Below are 14917 nucleotides of genomic sequence, written 5' to 3'. Positions count from 1 at the left end.
AATTTTCACCTTCATGAACTGGCACTTTAAAAATCTTCAGTTCCAAATTTAAAAATTCTTTTAAAAATTTTAAATTTAAATTTAAAATTCTCAGGGTTACTCGCCCCACGTCTATAGTGCTGCAGCGGCTACTTCTTTTTTCAGCACTGTACAGGTGTTAATCTGTGTAGGCTCCCTGTGTGCGTTCTGCTGCTTATCTTTACTACGTGTCTATAGACTATAGACGTGGGGCGAATAACCCTGAGAATTTTAAGTTTAAATTTAAAATTTGGGAAAGAATTTTAAAAGAATTTTTAAAATTGGAAGTGAAGATTTTAAAAGTGCCAGTTCATGAAGGTCAAAATTGACGTGTGTGGGTAGCAAAGATGAGGTACGAATCAGACAAATATCAGCGAAGTAGATCCTGTTAGCAGAGACGAAGGGAACAATTGGGAAGACCTTTGTGTTATTTAAATTTTAAACTGGGTGCAGTGTAACAGCTACATGAGTGTATCCACCTTATGATGGACGTTTGCGGCCGAAACATGTAGTGTAGAAGAAAGCAAGACGAAAGACCTAAAATAAATTGTTGCACTTAGGACGGAATTTATATCATATAACCTTCTATTTCTTTTCCCATTTTCCCTTCTTTCTTTTTCCTTTTTATTACTTATTTTCTTCCCTTAATTCCTCTTGCACGCAAATTGTCTCGCAATTGTTATTTTTTGTCATAATTTCAAAAGTTTCTCCAGTAAAGAATTTTTAAATACTTGTGGATTGAAGAGCTACGACGTGTAACCTGGTATAAGTTTATCGTCGTTTTGGATAAACGTACTTCTTCCGTGTTGAAAGTAGAAGAATGAACCAATCAATGAAGCAAACATTAAGCAGTAGGTATCTTCTCCATCTGCTTTGTGCTTGTTTGTTGGTTTACTCTTCGACACTGAAGATGAAGTCAGTATAATTATTGGAAACGTCAGTAAATTTCTATCAGACTATATTTCATAACTTTCAAGAGATAGCCCTCTTCATGGTCACTGTCATTAGAAATTCAAACTTCACACGTTCGTGTGTAATTTAAAAATAATATGAAGAGAATGAATTAGGCTAAACTTCATATCTCACTTTTGCATAATTATGTAGGTTTGATCAGCATAGCTCTTTGCATCTATAAAATACCCAAAGTAGAGTTATATTTCCTACCATAGCTTTTATTTTCGATTTCTGGCTTTATAACCTAGGATATATATATATATATTTTTTATTTAGAACGTGGGCAAATTGGAGCCCCTTCTGTACGGCAGCTTGTTCAAGTTCTTCACTGACTTTACAGAACTAACATTAAATTGGAGGGCAGACACACAGACACACATAGACAAGCAAACGTTTAAATAATAAAGAAATTATAAATAAAAAACCCAGAAAGATCAATATTGCAAGTTTCTGACAGGGCTGTCCAAATCGAGGCCAGTAAAATACCACATTGTTTCTTAGGTAATGAACGGTTGGCCGAATTATGAAAAATATGTTGTGTTCTGCATATCTGCCCTTCATTGGTCATATCTGCGAAGCACAGTTAACTACAGTAATTTATGGACCCATAAGGTTCAGAAACACGTATTTAAATCCAATATTTTATAGTCTTCCGTGAAAAGTTGACGAAAATTAGACTAAATTGTTTATGAAAATGCGGCAAAATTGTCCATTCTGTAGTATTTATAACGTGAACACTGTGGTTAAATTTTCTTGTTTTTTTTATATTTGTCTGGTAGTAGCAAGTTGAAATAATTGGGGAGAAGTTTCATCTGTTAGTGAACAAAGGCAACGAGAATTTGTATGCTTCATGGCTGAGCAAGCTTTCTGACACTACTAGTTATTCCTAAGAGGAAGGAAGTTTCATCATATTGTCACGTGTTGGGTATGTAACGCGACAAATAACTTTACGCCGTCTTAGATATAACGAATTTATTCCACTCACTCTTACATTTACACAATTTACAGTTCCACAACTACCGCCATCGACAGTATCACAATTAATTCTCCATTCCCTCTGGCGAATACTAGACTCAACTTACTGGTTACTTCGGTAATCCTCCTGTTATGTAGCTTCCGCACTGACAAGACAGAAAACAGTGATACGTGATAGTTACCAGTGTTGCGTAACGTCGTGTTTACAGTCGTTGCTGGAGAACGCTGCCGAGAGTTGTTTATTGCTGTGCAGTAACCGCCGTTTCCCCTGTTACGTCACAATGAGAAGCGCTGATACGTCACCGCGGGAGGCGACGGAATGTTTACTGGCAGTTGCTCCGATGTTACGTCACCGCTGGAAATGGGGGGGCTCTACCGAGCGTTGCGCCGTTCACATCACAATATTTGAGGGAAGGAAAAAAAATCTGTCGGGCTTTACGCGGTCCTCATGCCACTTGTTGCTCAGTGATGTTCTGTTAGACAAAGTAATAATTTTACCACGATTTTTATGCTTATTTAATTTTGGTAATATATGTGAAATAATAATAAAATTCGCGATCTCACATAATATTCTCAGATATACAAATCAGCTACAAATTGGAAATTGAAGGAGGATATGTAATACCTTAGGCGATGTTTTTACATATATTGTTTAACATTACATACTCGTATGCTTTCATAAGAAACATACTCATAGAATCTTGCTGCTCTGACAAATCAGAAATACCAAGTTTTCTATGTACCTATACTGATATTTCCCATGCATGTTGATAAAATTAGTAACCTAGATTGAAAGAAAATAGGAAAACGTGAGGAGAAACACAAAGGAAACGGAAGGTTCCAGAGAATGGCAGCATATGCATGGCTTTGTCATTCCCTGGTATAAGACGGAAGGACCAATTCTTTATGGTGGAAGGTCAGACCACATTTGCACTGCACGACACTGTGACTTTTACATGACGCGACCATTTCCTTGGCCGTGTTACAGTTGATTTAATGTAGAAGAACGGCAAGAGACTCTTAGCTAAGGAACTGACAATTCCAGTTTTTCTCTTGTGCATAAAACATGAACATTTTCAACCACGACAAGCGCTTCTCTTCATAATCACCAAAATTTATGAACAGTGTCACGTAATAAAAATAAATCAAATCTATGTTGGACATAGCAAATTGTGCGGTGCATGAATTTAGGGAGCTGACCTTTGTTAATCCAATATTTAACTTGATCTAGTAACCACTAAAATCCATCCTCACGTGCAAGTGTACTTGGGCCGGATTGTACTGGCGCACACGATGAAAATGTCTCCTTTGAATATTATTAGGTTATCATTTGATCTCATAAGCATGCATGCTCTGATACAAATATTTATTTCTGTTTTCAGGGATCGAGTAGTAATCTTTTTTCGTGTCCAAACGGTAAGTAAATTTATTTGCATATATATTTGGCTAAATTACAAGCCATGTAACCGCAGTGAGGACTTCAGTTAAATCACTAAATGTCACTAATTCTGATCTGCTGTTGGGTCCACGCGGTACTATAGTTGGTTAAGTCAATATGCTACAAGCCAGAAGGTTTCGTGTCCAGATGATGTGGATTTTTTTTTTCAATTGACCTAATCGTACCAGCCGCACTACGACCCTGGGGTCGAATCAGCCTCTAAAAGAAATGAGTACCAGGAATCTTCTTGGGGGTTAAGGGCGACCGGATCGTAAGACTGACAGCCTTATCGCCATCTGTAAGCCGATTGTCTAGAAAATGTTGGAGTCTCACAACCCTATGGACCTTCATGGGCTGTTACAGGGATAGCTTTACCTTTCGTCCTTTTTATGATTTGCTGTTGCATTCCTGGTGGTCCTCTGGTTCTCCTTCAGAACTGTGAGATGAACATATGTCTATTTTATTGTACACCTGTGTAGCCCAATAAGTAAGGTACGCCTGTTGGGAGATGAGGGAGGCCAAAGGACACTGCTGCAACACCGCGGAAGTTGCGCGTATACCATTCAGTTAAAAATTCACAATTAGAATATTATCCAACAGCTGTAATATTATAAACACATGACACTACGTAGTGTAGTGAGGCCCTTAGTCTGTTGTCTCTAAAGAAGAGAAGAACTATACAATTGAAACAGGTTATCAGGCTATGAATAATACAGGATGATTTCAATTTATTGTCGGGTATATATGAGACAAACTCCGTCTTAAGTGCAACAATTTAATTGTAGTTCTTTCTTCTTCCCTTCCTCCACACTACATGTTTCGGCCCTAAATGGCCATTATCAGGTGTGTATTCTTACGTAGCTGCTACACTGACCGTAGTTTAAAATTTAAAGTCACCAGTCTTTCCAATTGTATGTATGTATAAAATCTTTGTTAAGCTACACGCGTCAATTTGATTTCTAAAATTGGCACTTTTTTAAAACTTCAATTCAAATTAAAATGTCTATAAATTTTCTGTTCTTTTTCTTTTTCCAAATTTTTAAAAATTAAAATTTTCTCGGGGTACACGCCCTAATAATTATTGTCGGGGTTTAAGTTTATAGGCCACGGAAAACCCTGCAATAATTTAGAATCACAGTCTATTCCCCGAGCTTAACTGAACACCACGACATAAAGTATGGGGAAGGTTAGGTGTGGATGCTCGTATTTTAACCTTGTTACTAGATGGAACTGCCGGTCACGGTAGCCGAGCGGGAGGTAGGCGTAGACCCACTGGGGCTGTAGTGCCAAGGGGAGGGGGGGAAAACTAGATGGAACTAAATGGTAAGACTCACGTTCTGGCTACCTTATTCACGGTGAGAAGTCCTAGGTCCAATTAGAGGGAAGGTTTTGCTGACCCAAGAGCTTAACTAGACGTATCGGCGAAGAAAGAAATTATTGCTTTCGGGGTCTGAACCCCTATCGTCCAAAGTGTAAGTAGCCCCTACATCTTTTTTTTTTCACTGGCTCTACAGCTCACTTGGATGGCCTCTGATTTTCAATTTCATGATCATTTTACAGACGGTAAGACTCCTTGGACGAGTGATCAGCTCGTCGCAAGGCCTCTACCTAAACACAGAATAAACAGATACACATACCAAGCATCCATGCTTTATGTGGGATTCGAGCCCACTATCCCGACTTCTGACCGAGCGAAAACAGTGCATGCCTTAGACCGCTCGGCTACACTGACCGGCCTGTCAGTACATTATACTGACTGTTTTATTGTGGCTCATGTGGTACTGTTTACTTCCGCTAATCAGCATCCGACAGTACATTAGTTAATATTAGAAAAGACAAATTCTTAAGTTTTTATGTACTTTTATGCTTTCTTTGTGTGTAGGGATTACAGCACCGTTAGAAATGACGTGGAAGAATTGCAGATGGCACCGTGACATAGAATGTTGGTGGTGTGTGTGCATGAATGTTACACTTCTGTTCCTATAATTTTTACACTAGTAGTAGGTTCAAATATGCTTAATAATGCAAAACAGCATAGGAATGACAGACTTCCAGGCGTTCTAACATATTGCTTATCATCGTCCTCTGTGAGCCCTTCAGTTTTGTGGTTATGCCTGTATGCATTCACTAAGTTTCATCTGAAAGTTTCCTAACGGAATTTAAAATCCATCTACTGGTCGTCCTACGAACTAGTTTCCCATGGAAACACCTGGTTTTGTAACTGTTCCAACCGGGCTCTGAACTGTAGCCTAGCCGGTTCACACCGTTTCGAAAGAAACAAAACAAATCTAATCGAGTCCGTCTAAATCGGTCTAAATATTGCGGATGGTTGCGTTTGCTGTCACGAAAGCTTCGGAACGAAGAGGTTTGTGATGGTTTCAGGTTTCAGGTTTCATTTCTACTTTAGAACTATACACAGCGCGTGCTAATGCGGCCATGGTGTAAGAAATATTGAACAGAAATTTGTGAGGAAATAATAGAATAATTTTATTGGTTAGCCTGGGATTCTAAGTAGCAATTGGATATAAGTCGAGATTCCTGTAACGAATATATAGACTAGGCTACCTTCTTCTTCTTCTTCCTTGACGAGTTATGCTCTGTGACCTGTTCCTATTCAGAATTAAATTCTGGATTTATGAATCTTATAGACATTCAGTGTTTCTTTTCTTTAATTCGCTTAATGGGGGGTGGAGTCCAGCCGGGTCCACTCGACACGGAGGCCACTGATTGGCGTATTGTAGCCTGCCTGGGATTATTACGATGATGGAGAATTTGGTGGAATGAAGATTGGCAGGGGAAACCGAAGTACTCGGAAAAAACCCGCCCCAGCGCCACTTTGTCCACCATAAATCCCACTTGACCAGACCCGAGATCGAAGCCGGGCCGCCGACGTGGGAAGCCAGCGACTAACTGCTTGAGCTATGACGCGGCCTTGACATTCGGTGTTACTCCTTGGATGGGTGACAGACCGCCGCAAGGTCACTAATCAGGCTAACTTACGTTCAGTTAATTATCAGTAGGTCTATATGGGATTAGTATGGGTATTTGGGTCTATGAATAGATTACACTTTTTGGTTTCTATGCGCCGGCCACTTATGCACTCACACCAGAACATTGTAATCACTGTCCTTGAAAGATATCACAACGTCATTGTCAGAGACAACTTCGAAGCTGGCGTCGGTTGAGGCGTCGAAACCGGCTTTTACCTTTATATGAATGGGGCTTTCTCATCCCATTTTGAAATGCATTTACTACAGCAGTCACCGATTTCGAGACATCCTTGTCCTTAAAGGCGTCATTCATTTTAAGTTATATTCCTTCATGTCCTCTTGCGCATATCCTTTCCACGAACCCTTGATCCTAAATGNTATAAGAGATCTGCAAGCAAAGAGACCGTGAGAACCGGTAAAAGCAGACTCCTTTTACCGGTTCTCACGGTGTCTTCGCTTGCAGATTTCTTATATTTTTCTTCTACCCTGAAGATGGAGGCGATACGTTCCTCCGAAACGTCGGTTAACACCACATATACGCGGTGCCAAATCCCAGAAGACTGCTTTCTTTAAAGTTGCTTTGTTAGAATGGGCCTATAGGAAATTAGTAGTCAATTAATTATGTTTCTTGAATTTTATTTCCCCATGTCACATGTTCTACAATTTCATGCTCATTATCTGCGTATTGGTTGTAGTTAGATTCGACATCAACATCGGTGTCGATTTCGGCTCCTGTATGGCTTCGATTCTCTGATCCTGTTCCAAAAAACAACGGGTAAAGCGCACCTGGAGTCCGAAACATTTCAGGAGGTAAAGAAATATTTGGTTTGAAGTTCTGATACTTCCATTTCTAATTTGCGTGTGTTTCTGCATGAATTTGTTCATATTCGAATGTTGTTAAGTGTGCGTATACTTATAAATGTTTCAACTTGAAACAAGATTGTAAAAGTAAGCCGCTTAATAGCAATGTTTACAGGTACTTTCGGCAGAAAAAATATGAATTATCCATGCTCTTAAAATCGTTTGTAGCAAAACAGGACCGGAAAACGGGGCAAGAAAAGGACCTTCTTGCTAATAGAATAGGTTCCGGAAGTTAAATACATGGTCCTCAAACATATATACAGGATGCCCCAGGAGGTTGGTGCCACACTTCAGGAGTGTACTGAGGGTTCCCTATAGAACAACTTTGAAATAGGAACCCATGTCCGCAAACGTAAAATAGCAGCGCTAGGGTGGCATTTAACATCATTTTGTTTAAACTTGGCGCCTCAATGTTGAAGAGCATGCACAGGCATATTACCCCCTCCAAACTCTTTAGACTCACCTGCTAGAGTAGATATTGGATTTGGCGCTCTCTACTTTCAATGCATGCGTTACATCGACGAAAGAAACTTTGGCGCACCTTTTCAAATATTCCAGGTGTCTCACGGATCACGTCACATGCAACAAGTATTCTGGCCAACAGCTCGAATTCATTATCCACAGGCGTGTCGTAGATCAGGCTTTTCACATGGCCTCAGACTAAATAGTCCAGAGGTGTCAAGTCTGGAGATCGGGGTGGCCAAGGCACTGGGCCTCCTCTTCCTATTCAACTACCATGAAAAGCAGCATCCTGGTAGTCTCGTGATACAGTGCTGAAGTGTGCCGGCTCTCCGTCATGCTGTATCCACATTTGCCTCCACACAATCAGTGGCATGCCTTGTAACAAATTAACTACTTAGTAAGACCGGTTGTAGAGCCCAAAGTTACTGTGTAGGAACTGGGCATGTGTGTTCTGTGTGTGTAGGTCTTACTGTAGAAGCTTTCTACTTAGTAAGCCCGGCTGTGGAGCCCAAAGGCAAGTTTCTGTCTGCAATAAATGTGTATATGNATGAAAAGCAGCATCCTGGTAGTCTCGTGATACAGTGCTGAAGTGTGCCGGCTCTCCGTCATGCTGTATCCACATTTGCCTCCACACAATCAGTGGCATGCCTTGTAACAAATTAACTACTTAGTAAGACCGGTTGTAGAGCCCAAAGTTACTGTGTAGGAACTGGGCATGTGTGTTCTGTGTGTGTAGGTCTTACTGTAGAAGCTTTCTACTTAGTAAGCCCGGCTGTGGAGCCCAAAGGCAAGTTTCTGTCTGCAATAAATGAGTATCTGTGTTAATGTTTTGAACTTGACTATATTAGTAACATGTGTCAGTGATATGTTGAATACTTAATGATGGTCTTATGCAGGCATGTCAAACTCAACTTGTACAGAGGGCCACCTCAGCCCTATAAATAATAGTCCACGGCCACACTTCAAAACAGAAATATATATTAGATTTTGATACAAGGAAATTTAATTCTATTTATTATTTAGGAATAATTTCAATATAATTACCTAAAGTCACATATCTTACAGTTTTAAAAAGCAAGAAAATGCCATTTTTGACAAGTATTAAACAGCTTTTCAATATGTAAAGGAGAGATTACGCAAGAAATTATGTTAGAAATAGCAAAACGTTGAATTTCCTGCAGCCTGCTAATTTATGTCTGCGTGAGACTTCTTGTCTTCTGGTCTGTTGGAAAATTGTCTTTACAAAAAATATTTCTACTAAAATTTTAATATTGATTTTATTATCAATTAGCTCTAAAAGTTGAGGGGCCGCATGTTTGACACGGCTGGTCTTATGCGACCGAAACATGTAGCAGTATAAAGATCGAAAATAAAAACTGAGTGTTTGTTGTGTTGACGGTGAGCCAGCAGGATGCAACCAATGAAGACAATGTGGACCCATTCAAGAAATTATTTTCTTTTCTTAAGAACAGTTTTTTGCTGAGGGAAAGAATTTGTTTTCGTGTAGAGTGACCTATAAGATTATGCAAAGGAATTGCAGAAAATGTATTGACATTGCATGTTATTTTAAATTAACGCTAAAGTGAATGTTTGCCCTTACTCGATTGAGGTAAAAAGTCATTTGTGCATATCTTTTATACATTTATTAAGATGATTTATATGGTAAAGTTGTCGTTACGTTCTCTGATCTAAATGGAAAATGAAATGTCTCTACATTTTCTCTTAAAATTCTCCAGTATCAGATTTAATCACAGTTGGTTTATCCGTTATTGAGGCATTTTAAACACATATACGGAGGGTCGGAGAGATTTTAATAGGCACTCCTCAGGCATGAATGGTAATTTCAAACATTTCTGCCATATTATATTTAAGCATCCTGTTGCACTCCATACGATAAATGATATAATGATACAAATTCCGTCCCAAGCGCAAACAATATATTATGGGTCCTTGATCTTGTTCACTTGTAGGTGTAGGTGAACAAGATCAAGGACACATAATATATTGTTTGCACTTGGGACGGAATTTGTATCATTATATCATTTCTGCCATAATTACTTCTCGATTACTGTGGGAATTTGCAAATAAATCCACCTTAATATTAACTGGCAATGATTTCCGCAGAAACGCATGCGAGAATAGTAAATATTGCCGGTACACTTTCTCCATAAACTGGTCTCAAATAACTCTGAGTTACGCAGGTCATCAACTAGAAACTTAAAATGTTATAATGCTCGCTTATAACAATGCTGAAAATTGTTACAATGCGTTGCACATATACTGTAGCTGATGTGGCAGCAAATGTGTTGCAGATTTCTGCATGAGATTCTGAAAAGAGGCATTCTCTCCCTGAAATATTAAGTACACAACTCTTAGAATTACCGAAAATTACATTGCTTTCTCTATTTCAATTAATGGACTATCTACTAACAGATTCAGACATTTTGAGAAGGAATTTCGGAAAATAATATTTAGAAATAAGCTCGGAGCAACATGAGCATGAGAAAATTACAAAATGAGGCACTCTTCTAACGATATATCAGAAGGTTAAACTAAGAAAGATGTAATCAGTGGGAGACGAAACATCCACCATAAATTATGCACACAAAATTTATGTTGGTTACCCCAACTTAAAACGTCATTTGAGATTCTTAGGCGTAGATGGGAGGTTAATATTGAAATGGTATTTAGAGAAGTACAGGTAGAGGCTTTGCGACGAGCTGATCACCCGCCCAAGGAGTCCTACCGTATGTCGAAGATCTAGAAAAACTGAAGTGAACGGAGAAGTTCATGGAGGTAGGCCTAGGACCACAGGGGCTGTAGTGCCAAGGAAAAAAAATTTAGAGAAGTAGATTGTGGTGAGCTGAACTGAAATTAAGAAAGATGAGACTATATGATGGACTTCACTGAACACTTCAAAAAACTTCCTGCTTTCATAATAAGTAATTTCGTTACCATCTTAAACTGTCCACAGCATAATATAGATTCTTTACCACTGAGTTAGTATTTTGGGGTCGATTTTAAGTGACTAGAGCTTCGTAAATTGTGTGGTTATGTTCTCCCACTACGGCACAATTGGAATATAGACAGGACTTACTTATATCAACTCTTCATCCATTGTAACAAAGAAGTCTCCTTTCATTCCATTTCCTCTTGAGTTACAATGTCGCATGCATATGTAAAGATCTTGTGGGAGAAGAAAATAACGCCCCTCTTTGTGCCGGAAGAATAATGATTAGTTAGCCCTTGGTAAGTCCGTGGTTGGAGATGCTTGGGAGTAATTATCCAGTTTATTCTGAAAGTGTCCTTCACTTGACAAATGCGAGAAATAGCCTCAGGCATTTTTATAACAGCGAGAGTAAAGATGAGCTCAGTAGCCGTAATTAGATATGCAATTCATCTTCCAGAATATCTGCAACTAGCAATAAAAAGTTAACTTTCTCATAACTTCAGTTCCACAGTCAAACATGGTTTCTCCCTGAACATATATAATTTTTACCGTCAACGTAACAATACTTTTATTATTTATTTATTTATATAGCACCCACTACATGTTTCGACCTCAAATGTGTCATCTTCAGGTGCTGTAATTTTCTCACATACTATTACCGAACTGCAACGCTAGCATTCCCGTTTTTTATAAATTATTCGTACAGGTTAGTTTCATTTGTAAAAATATGAAGGTTAGCGTTGAAGTTCGGTAATAGTATGTGAGAAAACTACCGCACCTGAAGATGACACATTTGAGGTCGAAACATGTAGTGCGTGGTACATAAATGAATAAGTAAGTATTGTTGCGTTGACGGTAAAAATTATATATATATATATATTCATTGTATACTTGTATAAGCAACAGGATGCAATCTTTAAAAATGCGGTTTCTCACGCTTTTTAGTGACAAACAGATTTCGCGAAAGGAGGCCACCAAGTCAGTTGCCCTTATGAATAATATTTGCAGGATATTTATTTTATTAATCTGGAAAGTTTCGAAATGTGGTGTTGGAGAAGGATGGAGAAGATCAATTGGACCGATTATGTGAGAAATGAAGAAGTGTTAATTAGAGTCAGTGAGCAGAGGAATATCCTACACGAAATAAGAAAACGGAAGGCTAATTGGATTGGTCATGTTTTACGCAGAAACTGCCTTCTAAAAGANTATCGAAGGAAAGATAGATGGGCGGATAGAAGTGACAAGAAGACGTAAGAAGATGCTGGATGACCTTGGGGACAGAAGAGGATACTGTCATTTGAAGGAGAAAGCTCTAGATCGCATTAAGTGGAGGAATTGTTTTGGAAGAGATTGTGGACCTGTCGTCTTGACAGATTACTGATGATGATGATTTATTTAATCAATTATTGTTATATCAGATATTTTAAAATTGAAAATATTATTTTAATGTCACTCTAGTTGTTGACTGGAAACTTTTGTTGATCATTACTTTCTAAGTACGTGAAAGAGTCAGGATATTAAAAATTGTTTGCTTCTTGGTTTATTTAGCGACACATTTTCATTTTCAAAAATTGTGCAAGGTTGTTTGTTAGGGTAATTATGGATGATGGCTTGGGAATACATAGAAGGACGTAGATGAGATCTCTTCGAGACACATTCCAAACATTTTATCTGATGGATTGAAGACAACCATAAACGAACCTGTTATGACTGTTAGTAACAAAGCTGAAAATTGTTATGAACATACTGACAGACTTCTTTTAATTATAAAAGATTTCAGCTCTGATCTGGATCGAACCAGTGGCCACTTGAAGCTAGGAAATTCCTGAAATATCGTGTGTATCAGGTACATGCCTCAGACTTTGAGCACTGTCATGTTACTGATGTAATGATTCAATTATCGTTACAGATGTTCGAGGAATCGAGGATTATTAACCACTACGTCACGATATTCCGTGCTAAAAGTGGAATCGTTAACAATTACGTGTACAATGGGAACACAAATAACTGCATAGGCTATTTTGTTTTAAAGGAGTATTTGTTTGGATGTGGGAAGATAATTGAAAGACCAAATATATGATGCTATTTACGAGTAGTGTATTTCGTAGGAATTACATAAAAGTAGGGCACATTATGTTTTCAACATAAAATAAGACAGTTCAGTAGGTAAAAGAAGTTAAAGCCAACCCTGTAAGAGGCCGTGGAGGCCCTTAAGTTTATAAGACGTCGAGGTTTCTATATTTTCTAGATAGCCAGCTCACAGATAGAGGTCAGATTGTCAGCCTTACGCGCAGGACAATTTTACTCCCAAGTAGCAGCATAATAATTAATCAAAACTGTTGTATAAAGCTGTCATCATTATCATCATCTTAAAGAAGCAGGTTATTTTGTCTGCTACGAAGACAAGTGCAGTTCTTATGATTACATTCAGTAGTAACAAATCATTTGTTTTAGATGTTATAACTGTGAAGGTCGGAGTCTGATGCCAGTAAGCGGCAGAGACATTTTGTTTTCCACGGCCTCCAAGTTGGTCTTGGGCCAATCAGCCTTCTGTCCACTGGACATCGGGGACCTATCCCCGAGGTAAAGTAACGGCTGGAGCATGAAACTGACCACTCAGTTCCTTCAAAATTCCAGGTTAAGATTGAGGGGAGCTGTAACTCGTTCCCCATACGCCTCTGTTATGTGGTGCAAGGCGACAGATTTAGGGTCAACTTGTTTTTAACCTTGAACTGTAAATACAATTCTTGAAATCAGTCTCTTAAACGGGACGTCGGGAATCCCAGATCTCTCCTTTCTTCTGACTGATATACCTGAAGTATTCTCGGGGGAAACGGATTTTTTTCTTTAGCGTTTCTAAGTTGAATAAAATCAGAACAGGGTAATATTTCGTAGGGTTTCTTGGCCGGGGGATCGGCAGGTTTTAGGCCTTCTGCATGCACAGAATTCTATAACAAGCGAGAGAAGGAAACGCGATAATATTACCATATGAAGAGCGGAAGTCGGGTCCGTGTTCGCAGGTCTCGAGCGAAACACATACTGCTCCCCCGTTGTCATCGGTGCTGCAAAATATTAAAACATAAAACAACAACTGGCTTGACTGAGACTAAGGTTTTTCTTATCAATATGGTACCACACAAATAAATTTTATGAAGTCTTGATTATCTTTTTTTTTTCAAGCTGTATTTGACAACACCACTCACACACCAACAGAATGTATTTTGTAAAACAGACCCGTACAGTAGCTCGAGAAGAATGTTCTTTTGCGTGTTTTGTGAGACCTCGACACACCCATTTTTGTGGTATGCACAGGGCACTTACTGTAGGTGCTGTGTATTTGCTGAGCACGCTGTTCGTGGCAATGTGAGCAGTTGTGTCACTCCAGTGGCGGAACTGAAAGCTCCTGCTGCTTCTGTCCCCTACGTTCCACTGATGTTGTGTTCCCCTTCATAGCCCACCCTGGTCACGTAATGAAAGCACTGTATACGTGAAGCCTTTAGAAAAGCTGCAGCATAGCTGTTTGCTCGTAACATACTGTCACATGTTAGGGGGTTGCGTGACTTATAAAACGGGTTTTAGATTTAATGATTAAATTTATTGAACCTTTATACAACTGGTTACAAAACTTCACAAATCACCATCTTCGACTGGACCCCCTCGACCTGACCACACTACGCTAAATCAGTCCTCTGCTACTTCTGGAGCCAGAGTCACTCACTGTTATATTGCTTCGAGTCTGACCTCATGGAAAACACGTCCATTGCTTAACAATGGATATCCTCTGTCGTTGCATATTCGTTGGAGCGTGTTTACTTACCAACGAGCTCTTTACCAAGAATCTGTCTTAGCGGGAAGGTGTTTACCGAACCGTTGTCTAGCATTGGGTCTGTACGTCACAACAGAATCTTTTTTGAGCAGTAAATAAGGGGCATGTCAGTAGTCATATTGATCAGAATTTGATATAGAAAAAGAGAATAAGAATGAGATATAACTGAATGGGATAAGAAAGATGCCCAAAAACTACCTTCGCACTCCCAAAAATATTGATCTGTTGTGCTTCACATGAGCCCTTGAAATTTTTTCTATCTAGTTAAGGGTCTATTCAATGGGTTAAAATCTGATTTGCAGAATCACAAACCCGCATAGCACCAGAGATACGCGGAATGGTCTGGTAAGCCGAAGTCTGTTACAAATTCTGTTTGCCCCTACCTGTAATTAGGATTATTCCACAAAGCAGATATTCATATCCGAGCTTAGGGATTCCCCCCC

At 39.1% G+C, this 14917-nt stretch overlaps 1 protein-coding gene across 2 annotated transcripts in view; it reads left to right on the top strand.

Annotated features, from left to right (window-relative positions):
- LOC111865704 overlaps nt 1-14917 on the top strand; it is a 265440-nt gene that overhangs the window by 71918 nt on the left and 178605 nt on the right. For both annotated transcript variants that reach the window (XM_023853933.2, XM_023853941.2), the window contains exon 3: nt 3330-3363. In XM_023853933.2, the coding sequence (XP_023709701.1) occupies nt 3330-3363 (34 nt within the window). The remainder of the gene's footprint in view (nt 1-3329; nt 3364-14917) is intronic.

This window comes from Cryptotermes secundus, unplaced genomic scaffold (assembly GCF_002891405.2).
Source record: "Cryptotermes secundus unplaced genomic scaffold, Csec_1.0 scaffold968, whole genome shotgun sequence".
Lineage (NCBI taxonomy): Eukaryota > Metazoa > Arthropoda > Insecta > Blattodea > Kalotermitidae > Cryptotermes > Cryptotermes secundus.
This window is presented reverse-complemented; position numbering and strand designations above follow the sequence as displayed.